Source organism: Microtus pennsylvanicus, assembly GCF_037038515.1.
Source record: "Microtus pennsylvanicus isolate mMicPen1 chromosome 13 unlocalized genomic scaffold, mMicPen1.hap1 SUPER_13_unloc_2, whole genome shotgun sequence".
NCBI lineage: Eukaryota > Metazoa > Chordata > Mammalia > Rodentia > Cricetidae > Microtus > Microtus pennsylvanicus.
Genome location: NW_027460878.1, coordinates 26,269 through 40,965, shown reverse-complemented (window position 1 = coordinate 40,965; position 14,697 = coordinate 26,269). Strand labels below are relative to the sequence as shown.

Sequence of the window (14,697 nt, the reverse complement as noted above, 5' to 3'; positions counted from 1 at the left end):
GTAACACAGTCATATTCCTGTTTTTATGAATGGGACTATGCCCTGTGCCATTATATGTTGTAAATCTTTATTTTTTTTATTTTACAACATGTGACAGTCAAGAGATTGTCTAAAATGTCAGAAGAGACTTTGGACATTTGTGATGTTTGGGCTGCTACAGATTATAAGGATCATTGAACTTACACTAAATGCATTTTATTTTTATTTGTATTTATTCTTCTCATATTCTATATATCCTGATTCAATTCTCACCCTCCTCTACTCATTCCAGTTCCTCCCCCACCAAATCCCATTGTCCCAGCCCCACTGCTTCCTTTTCCCTTCAAAAAAAAAGAGCAGACCTCCCAGGGAAATCAACAAAATAAATCATACCAAGGTGCAATAAGACTAGGCACAGACTCTTATTTCAAGGCTAGACAAGGCCAATGCAATAGAAGGAAAAGGGTCCTAAGAACAGACAAAAGAGTCAGAGATGCCATGACTCCTACAGTTAGGAGTTTCACAAACACCCCAAGCTGAACTATAGCATGTATGCAGAGGACCTGGCACAGAGCCATGAAGACTCTGTGATTGCTACATCAGTTTTCTTTGAGCCACTATATGCCCTACTTAGTTGATTGTGTGGGCCATGTTCTCCTGATTTCCTCAACCACTGAATGCTACAATCCTCACACCCTCCTTCTACAAGATCAATACAGCTCAAGCTTATGTTTGGGTAAGGATCTCTGATGGGCTTCCATCAGCCCCTGGAAGAAGCCTCTTTAATAACAAGTAGGCCAGGTGTCAACCTATGATTATAGCAAGAAATAGTTAAGAATCATTTTATTGATATCTTTTCTTGGTCAGCTGTTATTTGGTTCTACCCCTGTTCTCTGAGCCATTCAAGTTCTGGTTCCTGGCCATCTAGGCAGTTTTCAGTTATGGGTTTCCTCTCATAGTATGAGCTTCAAGTTAGACCAGTCATTTTTTGGCCATTAAGAAATCTCAGAGTCACCAGTGTCCCAGCATATCTTGCAGGTGGTACAAGTGGGTTGAATATTTTGTGGCTGGCTTGGTGTCCCAGTCCCACTGGGAGCTTTATGTGGTTACAGAAAACGGCTAGTTCAACCTCCATATTCTTGATTACTAGGAACAGTCACTAGGGTCACCTTTATAGTTTCCAGAATGTTTTCACTACAGTTTCCACATCCCCTGTTAAAAGCTTCTCTATTCCCATCATCTTTCCCTGTCTTCTCCACATCTGTCTCTTCCTCGCTCACCTGATCCTTCCTCTTCCCATCCTCCCTGCCTCCAGGATACCCACAAGATCTGTTCTATTTCTGCTTACCAGGGAGATCCATGCATCTCCCCTAGAGCTGTTGTTACTTAGCCTGTCTGTGTCTATGGATTGTACTGTGATTAACTGTGATTACTGTGATTATACTTTACTTAACTGCTAATATCCACCTATAAGTGAGTAAATATCATATTTTTCCATGTGATTATGGGCTTCCTCACCTAGGATATTAAAGAATTCAAGAAACTAGACAAGAACAAAGCAAATAATCCAACTATAATGGGGAACACCTCTAAACAGAATTCTCAGTAAAAGAATCTAAAGTGACTGAGAAACACTTGAAGACATGTTCAACATCTTTAGCCATCAGGAAAATGAATATCAAAACTACTTTGAGATTTTATCTTACACCTGTTAGATTTGTTAAGCTCCATAAATCAAGGGGCAGCTAATACTGGCAAGGACATGTAGCAAGGGGATTCATTTTACAAGTGCAAACTTGTACAGCCAATGTGGAAATCAACATGCAGTCCTCAGGAAGTTGTGAGTCAATTCACCTCAAGACCCAGCTATACCACTCTTGGACATATATCCAAAAGATCCTACCACAAGGACATTTGCTCAACTGTGTTCAGAGTGGCGTGGTTCATAAAAGCCATGACTGCTGTATCTGGGAGAGATTGTGTTGATGATTCACGTGGGAAGGCTCCTCCAATGAGGGTGGCAATATCCCTAAGAAAGTGGGCTTGGGCTACAAAAGGGAGCTATCTTAGCATGAATGAAGGAGTGACTGGGCAAGAGAGAAAGCCAGGAAACAATCTTTGTCCATGGATTTTTGCATTCAACTATTTTTTTTTTTTTTTTGTCTTTAGATATTTTTTATTTCTTCAATTTTTATTATCAGGAGTGACTGAAATAAAAAATATAATTGAGTCCCATCATTATTGTCATTATGGAAATGGCTTTAAGAGAAAACTGGTCAGATGAATATTATTGCTTCCCACTTTTCAACTGGTAAATAGTTGCCACTGATAAAACAGACAAGCCCAGAGAATCTGTCCAGAATGTTCAAGATATGGTGTATTATACAACATGCCTGTTCTCGGGGAGAACACCTACGACATAATTATGTGTACTTCTTGATCTCATCATACAAGACAAGCACAAAGGCACCTCCCATGCCCCTGAGAACGTTGGACCATGCACCCTTGAAAAAGGCCTTGCTTCCTTCGTCACGAGCAATCTTCCTCCAGCAGTCGATTGTGCCTGTGTACATGATGTCAGTTCCTTTGCGTCCTGACTGCATCATCATACGACGGCGAACCGTGTCAAAGGGATAGGAAGTCAAGCCAGCGACAGCAGTGACAGACTGTGCAATCATCCAGCTGATGAAAATGTGAGTGTTCTTGGGATCTGGAAGCATTCCCTTTGCAGTGTCATAGATGCCAAAGTAGGCAGCTCGGTAGATGATAATGCCCTGGACTGACACATTAAAGCCTTGGTACAGGCCCCTAATCCCATCAGATTTGTAGATCTTAACCAGGCAGTCACCAAGGCCTTTGAATTCCCTTTCAGCTCCAGCTTTGCCCACATCAGCTGCTAGACGGGTACGGGCAAAATCAAGAGGGTACACAAAGCACAAGGATGTGGCCCCAGCGGCACCACCTGATGCCAGGTTCCCTGCAAAGTAGCGCCAAAACTGGGTCCTCTTGTCCACACCACCCAAAAAGATCTGCTTGTATTTATCTTTGAAGGCAAAGTTGAGAGCCTGGGTGGGGAAGTATCTGATGACATTGGCCAGGTTACCACGCCAGAAGGACAGGACTCCCTGTTCCTTGGGGATACGAACCACGCAGTCTATAATGCCCTTGTATTGCTTATCTGCCGTGATTTGCTTGCTGGCATGCTGCACCTGCAGCAGCAGCTTGACCCGCTCGATGGGCGCTACCGCCGTCTTGGAGATGGCCGCGGCCACTCCACCTGCCAAGAAGTCCTTGGCGAAGGACACAGCGGCATCTGTCATGTTGAAAGAGAAAGAAAAGGCAGGGGAGCGCGGAACGGGACTGGCTTGACAACCGGCTTCGACTCCCGGACTCTGGGCTGCATTCAACTATTAACATGATTTTCTATCCTAAGCTCTAAAAATGATGAAGTCAAATTACCCCACTCATTGTCTGAGCTGATTTTGGTTAGAGGATTTAATCAGAGCAACATAAATGCAAGTTAGGACAAAGAAATGGAAAACCAAAAGTAATATTGTTGCTAGGCAGAACCTGGGAATGATGCCTCTTGAAAGAGTGTAGAAGATATCTAGACTTTAGGTGGTGAAAAAAATATAGAAAGTTTTACACAGAACTAAATTGGCTGTTCTTATAGGACCAGGAAGACAGAAATGTTAAGAAGAATGCCAGAAAGTAGAGACTGAGATCATAGGATTTCAGTTGGAAATTATAGACTCCATAACAGATTAAGCTAGAGGTCATTGTTTGATATTTTGGCTCCAAAATCTTTCTATTACCTCGATATTTAGTAAAGCACAATTTAAAAAAATGGGCTGATTCCTTAAATGAAATATTGGATCTGTTGGATGGTTATTACTGATGATTCATTCAGGTCTACAGTAAAAAGAAAACACGTGGGGCTGAAATAAATGAAAATGAAAAGGTAGTTTCAGGTGGCCACCAATTACTGAAAGAAGCAGGGATTTTCAAGGAGTTTATTACTATTATAGACAGGCCCTTGCCATGGAATGGAAGTCTAGCAAGGTGCTCCAGGAGTAAGACTCCATCCACATAAACCTTCAATTTATGTAAGGAGTAAGCAAAGTGATTCCTAATCCTAGGAAGCAATTTCATACAAAATCTGCTACACCTGTGGTCCAAGTGTGTTAGTGTCTGTCAATTAAGAAGTTAAGCTTTTCAGGACCACTCATCATGTGCTGGTCCTGTAAACAAGAAAGAATCAAAATTTAGGGTACTGGGTTTTTAGTTTGTGGTTACAATTCAGCATTGTTACTGGCATCCATGTTTGGCAGAGACAGAAACCCAGTGAAGAGATTGTGAGAGTTCATACCATGAAGCTATGAGGACAAAACCTGGTGTTGTTGTTTTTACTCTTTTGGAGGTCTGCCACCCAGCTCTCAAAAAGTGACATACACTGAGGCTTATTATTATTATTATTATTATTATTATTATTATTATTATTATTATAAATTTCTGGTCTTAGGCTGTCTTGTTTCTAGCCAGCGTTTCTAAACTAATTGTCCCATCTACCTTTTGCTTCTGGGCTTTTATCTTTCTCTATTCTGTATAAATTTTTATTTACTTCTTATTCTGTGGCTTGCTGTGTATCTGAGTCACTGGCCCATACTTTTCTCTCCTTTTCTTGGTCATCCTTCCTTTTTTTCCTCCAAGATTTCTCCTCCTGTTTATTGTTTCTGCTTGCCAGCCCTTCTTATACTTTTCTACCAAGCTACTGACTGTTCATTAGGCCAAATAGGTATTTTAGACCAGCCCAGTATCATAGCTTCACAGAATTATACACATGCAACATAAAAGAATGCAACACATATTTGTATCATTGAAACAATTGTTTCACAACATAAACAAATATAACACATCTTACAATAATATTCCACAACAGCCAGGGTTGTATTTTGATACAGCCTAGGTTGCATTTTGATAGCATAAGATATTGAGATGCCTAAACTATAAAACATCTTCTGTGGAGAACTAGCTGAATATAGGGAGTGAAATTAACCACAGAGATATATGAAAAGATGCAGGGCTGGGTGGTATGGTGCATGCCTTTAATCCCAGCACTCGGGAGGCAGAGCAGGTAGATGTCTATGAGTTCGAGGCCAGCCTGGTCTACAAGAGCTAGTTCCAGGACAGGCTCTAAAGCTACAGAAAAACCCTGTCTCAAAAAAAAAAAACGAAAACTAGATGCAGGGATAGGGCCATCTAAGCCCTTTGAAACTGAAGCCTTGTGTATCAGAGACAGAGCTACAGGATTTAATATTTGTCCTGCTATGCTTCAATCTTCTCTTGGTTCAATCTTCTCCCACTATGTCTCCATTTCTCTATTTTGCAGTGTAAATGGTGTTCCATATTCTATACCATTGTATGTTGGAAAGATGTAACTTGTTTTCTGATTTTTTAAATTTATTTATTTATTAAAGATTTCTGTCTCTTCCCCGCCACCGCCTCCCATTTCTCTCCCCCTCCCCCAATTAAGTCTCCCCCCAGCCCGAAAAGCAATCAGGGTTCCCTGTCCTGTGGGAAGTCCAAGGAACCCCCACCTCCATCCAGGTCTAGTAATTTGAGCATCCAAACTGCCTAGGCTCCCACAAAGCCAGTGCGTGCAGTAGGATCAGAAACCCATTGCCATTGTTCTTGAGTTCTCAGTAGTCCTCATTGTCCGCTATGTTCAGAGAGTCCGGTTTTATCCCAGGCTTTTCCAGACTCAGGGCAGCTGGCCTTGCTGAGTTCCCAATAGAACATCCCCATTGTCTCAGTGTGTGGGTGCACCCTTCGCGGTCCTGAGTTCCATGCTCGTGCTCTCTCTCCTTCTGCTCCTGATTTGGACCTTGAGATTTCAGTCCTGTGCGCCAATTTGGGTCTCTGTCTCTGTCTCCTTTCATTGCTTGCTGAAGGTTAATATTCAGGAGGATGCCTATATGTTTTTCTTTGGGTTCTCCTTATTTAGCTTCTCTAGGATCACTAATTATAAGCTCAATGTCCTTGGTTTATGGCTAGAAACTAAATATGAGTGAGTACATCCCATGTTCCTCTTTTTGGGTCTGGCTTACCTCACTCAGGATAGTGTTTTCTATTTCCATCCATTTGTATGCAAAATTCATGAAGTCCTTGTTTTTTATTGCTGAGTAGTACTCTAATATGTATAAATTCCATACTTTCTTCTTCCATTCTTCCATTGAAGGGCATCTAGGTTGTTTCCAGGTTCTGGCTATCACAAACAATGCTGCTATGAACATTGTAGAGCATATACTTTTGTTGTATGATAAGGCCTCTCTTGGGTATATTCCCAAGAGTGGTATTGCTGGGTCCAGGGGTAAGTTGATCCCGAATTTCCTGAGAAACCGCCATACTGCCTTCCAAAGTGGTTGCACAAGTTTGCATTCCCACCAGCAATGGATGAGTGTACCCCTTTCTCCACAACCTCTCCAACAAAGGCTATCATTGGTGTTTTTGATTTTAGCCATTCTGACAGGTGTAAGATGGTATCTTAAAGTTGTCTTGATTTGCATTTCCCTGATCGCTAAAGAAGTTGAGTATGACCTTAAGTGCCTTTTGGCCATTTGAACTTCTTCTGTTGAGAATTCTCTGTTCAGCTCAGTACCCCATTTTATAATTGTGTTGATTAGCCTTTTATGGTCTAGTTTCTTGAGTTCTTTATATATTTTGGAGATCAGACCTTTGTCAGTTGTGGGGTTGGTGAAGATCTTCTCCCAGTCAGTGGGTTGCCTGTGTGTCTTAGCGACAGTGTCCTTTGCTTTACAGAAGCTTCTCAGTCTCAGGAGGTCCCATTTATTCAATGAGGTCCTTAATGTCTGTGCTGCTGGGGTTATACGTAGGAAGTGGTCTCCTGTGCCCATATGTTGTAGAGTACTTCCCACTTTCTCTTCTATCAGGTTCAGTGTGTTTGGACTGATATTGAGGTCTTTAATCCATTTGGACTTGAGTTTTGTGCATGGTGATAGATATGGATCTATTTTCATTCTTCTACAGGTTGACATCCAGTTTTGCCAGCACAATTTGTTGAAGATGCTCTCTTTTTTCCATTGTATACTTTTAAGCTCCTTTATCGAAAATCAGGTGTTCTTACATTTGTGGGTTAATGTCAGGGTCTTCTATTCGATTCCATTGGTCGACTTCTCTGTTTTTATGTCAATACCAAGCTGTTTTCAATACTGTAGCTCTGTAGCAGTATTTGAAGTCAGGGATGGTAATGCCTCCAGACGCTCCTTTGTTGTATAAGATTGTTTTGGCTACCCTCGGTTTTTTGTTTTTCCATATAAAGTTGATTTTGTCTTCTCCAGATCTGAGAAGAATTTTGATGGGATTTTGATGGGGATTGCATTGAATCTATAGATTGCTTTTGGTAAAATTGCCATTTTTACTATGTTGATCCTCCCAATCCAGGAGCAAGGGAGATCCTTCCATTTTCTGGTGTCCTCTTCAATTTCTTTCTTCAAAGACTTAAAGTTCTTGTCAAATAGATCTTTCACATCCTTTTTCAGAGTTACCCCAAGATATTTTATGCTATTTGTGGCTATCGTGAAAGGTGATGCTTCTCTAACTTCCTTCTCTGTTTCCTTATCCTTATTGTATGAAAGGCCACTGTTTTTTTGGAGTTGATCTTGTATCCTGCCACAATACTAAAGGTGTTTATCAGCTGTAGGAGTTCTTTGGTAGAGTTTTTGGGGTCGCTTATGTATACTATCATATCATCTGCAAATAACGAGATCTTAACTTCTTCTTTTCTGATACAAATCCCCTTGATCCCCTTATGTTGTCTTATTGTAATTGCTAGAATTTCAAGCATTATATTGAAGAGGTATGGAGAGAGTGGACATCCTTGTCGTGTCCTGATTTTAGTGGGATGGCTTTGAGTTATTCTCCATTTAATTTGATGTCAGCTGTTGCCTTGCTGTAAATAGCTTTTATTATTTTTAGGTATGACCCTTGTATCCCTAATCTCTCCAAGACTTTTATCATAAAGGGATATTGAATTTTGTCGAATGCTTTTTCAGCATCTAATGAAATGATCATATGGTTTTTTCTTTCAGTTTATTTATATGATGGATTACATTGATAGATTTTCGTATGTTGAACCAGCCCTGCATCTCTGGGATGAAGCCTACTTGATCATGATGGATAATTTTTCTAATGTGTTCTTGAATTCGGTTTGCCAGTATTTTATTGAGAATTTTTGTGTCGATATTCATGAGTGAGATAGGCCTGTAATTCTCTTTCTTGGTTGGGTCTTTGTGTGGTTTTGGTATCAAGGTAACTGTAGCTTCATAAAAGGAATTTGGCAATGCCTCTTCTGTTTCTATATTGTGAAATACTTTAAGGACTATAGGTATTAGCTCTTCTTGGAAGTTCTGATAGAATTCTGCAATGAAACAATATGGTCCTGGGCTCTTTTTGGAGGGGAGATTTTTGATAACAGTTTCTAGTTCTTTGTGAGTAACAAGTCTATTTAGATTGTTCACCTGGTCTTGGTTCAGCTTTGGTATATGGTACTTATCTAAAAAAATGTCCATTTCTTTTGCATTTTCTAGTTTTGTGGCATATTGGCTTTTGTAGTAAGATATAATGAGTCTCTGAATTTCCTCTGTGTCTGTGGTTATGTTCCCCTTTTCATTTCTGATCTTATTTATTTGCGTGTTCTCTCTCTATTGTTTAATTAGTTTGGATAGGGGTTTGTCGATCTTGTTGATTTTCTCCAGGAACCAACTTTTTGTTTCATTCATTCTTTGGACTGTTTTCTGTGTTTCTATTTTGTTGATTTCAGCCCTCAGTTTAATTATTTCCAGTCTTCTACTCCTCCTGGGCACGTCTGCTTCTTTATTTTCTAAAGCTTTCAGGTGTGCTGTTAAGTCTCCAATGTATGCTTTCTCCGTTTTCTTTAAGTGGGCACTTAGTGCTATGAACTTTCCTCTTAGCATTGCTTTGATAGTGTCCCATTGGTTTGATTATGTTGTCCCTTTATTTTCATTAAATTCAAGGAAGACTTTAATTTCTTTCTTGATTTCTTCCTTGACCCAGGTGTGGTTCAGTAATTGACTGTTCAGTTTCCATGAGTTTGTTGGTTTTCTGGAGGTAGCGTGGTTTTTGCCTTCTAACTGTAATCCATGGTGATCTGATAAGACACAGGTGGACACTGATTTTTTTTTGTATCTGTGGAGGTTTCCTTTGTTTCCAAGTATGTGGTCAATTTTCGAGAAGGTTCCATGAGCTGCAGAGAAGAAGGTATATTCTTTCCTATTTGGGTGGAATGTTCTATAGATGTCTGTTAAGTCTATTTGCTTCATTACCTCCAGTAGTTCTCTTAATTCTCTTAGGTTTCTGTCTGATTGACCTGTCCATTGCTGAAAGAGGTTTATTGAAGTTTCCTACTACTAGTGTGTGTGGTTTAATGTCTGCCTTGAGTTTTAGTAATATTTCTTTTACATAAGTGGGTGCTTTTATATTAGGGGCATAGATATTCAGGATTGAGACATCATCCTGAAGAATTGTTCCTGTTATGAGTATAAAGTGTCCATCTCGATCTCTTCTGATTGATTTTAGTTTGAAGTCAGTTTTGTTAGAAATTAATATGGCCACACCTGCTTTTTTCTTAGGACCATTTGCTTGAAAGACCTTTTCCCAACCCTTTACTCTGAGTAGATGCCTGTCTTTGTGGTTGAGATGTGTTTCTTGCAAACAGCAGAATGTTGGATCCTGTTTTCGTATCCAATCTCTTAGCCTGTGCCTTTTTATAGGTGAATTGAGACCATTAATATTAAGTGATATTAATGACCAGTGGTTGTTAATTCTGGATATTCTTATTGTTTTTGGAAGTAGAATTTGTGTGTCTCCCTTCTTTGAGTTATGCTAGTGAAGGGTCGCTAGATGCATCAGTTATTGTAGGCAGTGTTGGCAATGTTGGATTCCTTGGTTGCGATTTTCCTTCTATTATTTTCTGTAGGGCTGGATTCGTGGCTATGTATTGTTTAAATTTGTTCTTATTTTGGAATGTCTTGTTTTCTCCATTTATAGTGAACGAAAGCTTGGCTGGGTATAGTAGTCTGGGCTTGCATCCACGGTCTCTTAGCTTCTGCAGTACTTCTATCCAGGACCTTCTGGCTTTCATTGTTTCCATAGAGAAGTCAGGTGTAAGTCTGATCGGTTTACCTTTATAAGTTACCTGGCCTTTTTCCTTTGCAGCTCTTAATATTCTTTCTTTAACCTGTATATTTTGTGTTTTGATTATTATATGGCGAGGGGATGTTTTTCTTTGATCCAGTCTGTTTGGTGTTCTGTATGCTTCTTGAATATTCAAAGGAATATCTTTCTTTATGTTGGGAAAGTTTTCTTCCAATATATTGTTAAAAATATTTTCTGGCCCTTTGAGCTGTGACTCTTCTCCTTCTTCTATTCCTATTATTCTTGGGTTTGGTCTTTTTATTGTGTCCCATAATTCCTGAATGTTTTGTGATGAGAATTTGTTGGCTTTGCAGTTTTCTTTGATCATTGCATTTATTTTCTCTATGGTGTCCTCAGAATCTGAGATTCTTTCTTCTATTTCTTGTATTCTATTGATTATGCTTGTTTCTGTAGGCTCTGCTCGTTGACCTAGATTTTCCATATCCAGCTGGTCTTCAGTTTGTGTTTTCTTCCTTGCTTCCATTTCAGTTTTCAAATCTTGAACTGTTTCCATTACCTGTTTGATTGTTCTTTCTTGGTTTCCCAGGGTATTATGTACGTATTTACTCATTTCTTCAAACTTTTGGTTATACTTCTCATCCATTTCTATAAGGGCATTTTTCACATGTTGTTTAAGGGACTCTATTGCTTTCATAAAGTCAATTTTTTCCACTTCTTCTGTGTTAGGGTGTTGAAGACCTTCTGTTGTAAGATCGTTGGGTTCTGGTGTTTTCATGCTGTTTTTCAGATTATTGGGTGAATTCTTGCCTTGGAGCCTGCCCATCTCCTCCTATGGATGCTATCTAATGGGTCTTTTAAAACTGGTTCAGGTTTCCCTGCTGGCCAGGGGCTCCTCTTACAAAATGCCCTCACTCTGTTTCCTGGTTCCTGCCGGGGGGCCATGGTCCCTCTCACCCCTCAGAAGGGTCTTCAGGAATAGGGCCTGGCTCCTCCTTTGCCAGGGACTTCACCAACCAAAGGCCTACCTCTTTGATTTAATTGATGTGGGGCGATCTGGTCTCGGTGTGTGGTCCTTGCAGCCTGTTTCTGCTGCCACAATGGTTCCCGTTTCCTGTGGCCTGCGTCTTCTGCTGCCGCTGGTCCGCCTCTGTGACCATGTTCCGTCCGCCTCTGCGACCGGGTTCCATCCCTGTTTTCTGATTTTTACAAGATGTTATTTGCTGTGGGCCACTGGTCTTGTACCTTGCAAAGATTTGTCACTTGTATTAGTTTAATAAAATGCTGATTACCAGTAACCAGGCAGGAAGGATATGTGGGGTGACCAGAACAGGAGAATTCTGGGAAGAGGAAAGGCTAAGTCTGCAGTCATCACCCAGACATAGAGGAAACAAGATGAGAATGCCTCACTGATTAAAGGTACCAAACCCTGTGGCTAACACAGACAAAAATTATGTACTAATGCAAGATGTGAGAATTAGTTAATAAAAAGCCTGAGCTAATAGGCCAACCAGTTTATAATTAATGTAGACCTCTGTGTGTTTCTCTGGGATTGAATGACTGAGACCAGGTAGGACAGAAACCTCTGTCCACAAGTCACTGTCAAGTGATTGTTTTGAGCATCAGAAGAGATTTTAACATTTGAAAAGTGTAGGGGCTATTGCAGACTATGAGTATCATTGAAATGACCAAATTAATTTTCTTCTTGGATGAACATAAGCCTCTAGTGACCCAGGTTAGAATTTAATTGATTGAATGAAAACCTCCCAGATAAGAAGATGTATTTTAACATGTGCCTCTTCTTGGTAACTTTCATTTGATTGCTTGTGAAATCATTAGTAGGAGGAGCCTCTCTGGATAAAATCTCTCATTGGGGCTGTGATATGATGTAGTAAAGAGGGCTACTTGTTTGTTCCCAGCTGCTCAGCCCTGAAATAATCACACAGAAACTGTATTAATTAAATCACTGCTTGGCCTTTTAGTTTTAGCTTCTTATTTAAGGCTAACTCTTACATTTTAATTTAACCCATTTCTATTAATCTGTATAACACTATGTGGCTGTGGCTTACCAGCTAATGTTCCCAGAATCTGTCTCTGGCAAGGCTACATAACTTCTTTCTGACTCCGCATTCTTCCTCCCAGCATTCAGTTTAGTTACCCCCACCCCGCCTAAGTTCTGCCCTATAGCTCTGCTATAGGTCCAAAACAGTTCCCTTATTAAACAATGATAATCACAGCATAGAGAGAGGAATTCCAGATCACCTCCCAATTCTTCAACTCCAACAGAGACTCCAGAAGGATATAATATTACCTAGGTAAACAGGAAGTATATTGTAAGCAACTTCCAAAACTCTAGAAATGACAAAGACATCTTGTTGCCTGGATAGTCACCCAAAGTTATTCTGTGTTGTTGGGGGCATTCAATCTTCAGCTCACAGGTCCATACTATCAAGCAGACTTTTCCATAAAGTAGGAAATTTGAAGACCTGTTCTGCCTTGCAATGGAAAAGTCCATCAGTTGCCTTCTTCTGTGTCCTGCAGAATGTCTGGCAGACGCTTTCATGAATCAGGAACCCTGTGAGTCCTGCATGTCTAGTTCATCAAGCAGTCCAGCCTAGAGCAGTTTCTTGCCCAAATGGCTAACCAACTCCATAAGGAGCCTCTTCGATGCTGATTATCCTCTTGAAGTAGATTGCTGCTGCCAGGAGCAGATGTGTCTCATTGTCATGAAAAGTCTTAAGCTCTTAAAACATTTTAAAGGTCATATTCTGAAAGTCTATGAAAGATTTGAAGAATCCCTATCTATCTGAAATACATTTCTATACATCGAGAAAATCTAATATGCTACTAACTATTACTATTATAGATGACTCTCTATTTACCTATATTTTAATTATACATTACATTTTTAAATGAGCTAAACAAATACAATGACTTAATCAAGAGCAGAAATGCACAAATAAAATTGACCTTAAAATAGTATCAATGAACCAAGATCCATACCAATGCAAATCTCTATAGCATATTCCCTTTTAAATGTAAACAAACATTTATGAACAGTATTTGGGAATATGGGCATAGTTCTCTTCAAACTGCTTCCTGCTCTTTATTTGGTGAAGTAATTTTTTGGGTGTGATCATAGTGACCTTTTGGGCGGTCTTGCTTCATCAAACCACATTAGTCTGGAGGGATTCCACAGGTTCTCATCCTTTGTGGGAAAAAAAGAGAACCTCTTTTGCAAAGCAACAAATCCTTAGACCCAAATCCTGAAGACATGATACCTTTAAAATATATATGTTGGTTACTTAGCTCCTTTACAGCCAAAAAAAATTAAAGAAAACACAATAATATACATAATCCAGAGACTCTGTATATAGTCCATGTTTATGTGGCTTATTTTTTTATTCTATTACTTTTTAATATTTATTTTATTATCTTTACTCCTTTAATTTATGATTTTCTATACTCTGTCTCTCTAAAGACTTTTGTTTCATTTTTATAAACCATTTACTTCTTTTTATAACTTTCTATAGTTTTCTTCTCTCTCCCAAGCCTATGTACATTTTTTAAACACACCATGTCTCATTTAGAGATCTTTTAGGTATGAATCTGTCCTATTGTGTGTCTGTAATTCTTTACTGTTTAGGAGCACTTCTTAAAATGCTAAGCACTGTGGAACTTAAGCTGTGCCATTGGTAGAGCAAATACGGCCTGCCTGCTTGCTCCATCCAGTCCATTGCCCCATTTTCAGGCATATAGGGGATCTAAGTTGCCGGTAGCAATCTGCTCACAGATCCCATAGCTGGTCCTCCAGAAAGTCAAGAGTTCACGGTGGCAGCACAGTCCAGAAAGCCGGCATTTCAAAATGGTGCAGGTTTTTTTCCTGCTATCTCTAAATCAGAAAAACTCTCTTAAAGGAACCGCAGCATGTCACCAGTAAGCAAACCCCATTTGGGGAAATAAATGTGGCTAAACTTTATATTTTTAGTGTCTAGAATCCTTTTCCAAGCTCTCTAAGATTTTAAGTGGATTTTAGTTGGCCACACAAGCACCAGTTTGTTGTGGGAAGCCACTTGTTAGTTCCCAGCTGCTCAGCCCTGAAATAATCACACAGAAACTGTATTAATAAATCACTGCTTTGCCCATTAGCTCTAGCTTCTTACTGGCTAACAGTTACATATTAATTTAACCAATTTTTATTAATCTGTGTATTGCTATGTGACTGTGGCCTAGTAAAGTTCTCAGCATCTGTCTCTGTTGGGGCTCCATGACTTCTCCCTGACTCCACTTTCTTTCTCCTAGCATTCAGTTTAGTTTTCCCCACCTAGCTAAGTTCTTTCCCATAGCTCTGCTTAAGCCCAAAGCAGTTCCTGTATTAACTAATGATAATCACAGCATACAGAAGGGAATCCCACAATATGAGTTTCTGTAGCCTCAACCCATTTCCTGTTTTTTGTGCCTACCATGTTGTGGTTGAAACTAATCAGTCAGCTTTCTTCTTTTGCTGTCATAACTTCCCCACCATCA

At 39.8% G+C, this 14,697-nt stretch overlaps 1 protein-coding gene and 1 long non-coding RNA gene across 3 annotated transcripts in view; one reads left to right on the top strand and one right to left on the bottom strand.

The window, feature by feature from the left end:
• The window catches only part of LOC142842111 (uncharacterized), a 39,139-nt gene that overhangs the window by 14,304 nt on the left and 10,138 nt on the right, over positions 1-14,697 (top strand). The window lies entirely within an intron of this gene.
• On the bottom strand, positions 2,150-3,371 carry LOC142842112 (ADP/ATP translocase 2). Its single transcript, XM_075959042.1, has one exon. It carries the CDS (start codon positions 3,297-3,299, stop codon positions 2,403-2,405), a length of 897 nt encoding a protein of 298 aa, XP_075815157.1. The 5' UTR covers positions 3,300-3,371; the 3' UTR covers positions 2,150-2,402.

Excerpts from the sequence above, each read along its gene's own strand:
- LOC142842112 (XM_075959042.1), bottom strand. The coding sequence starts at position 3,299 with ATGACAGATGCCGCTGTGTCCTTCGCCAAGGACTTCTTGGCAGGTGGA.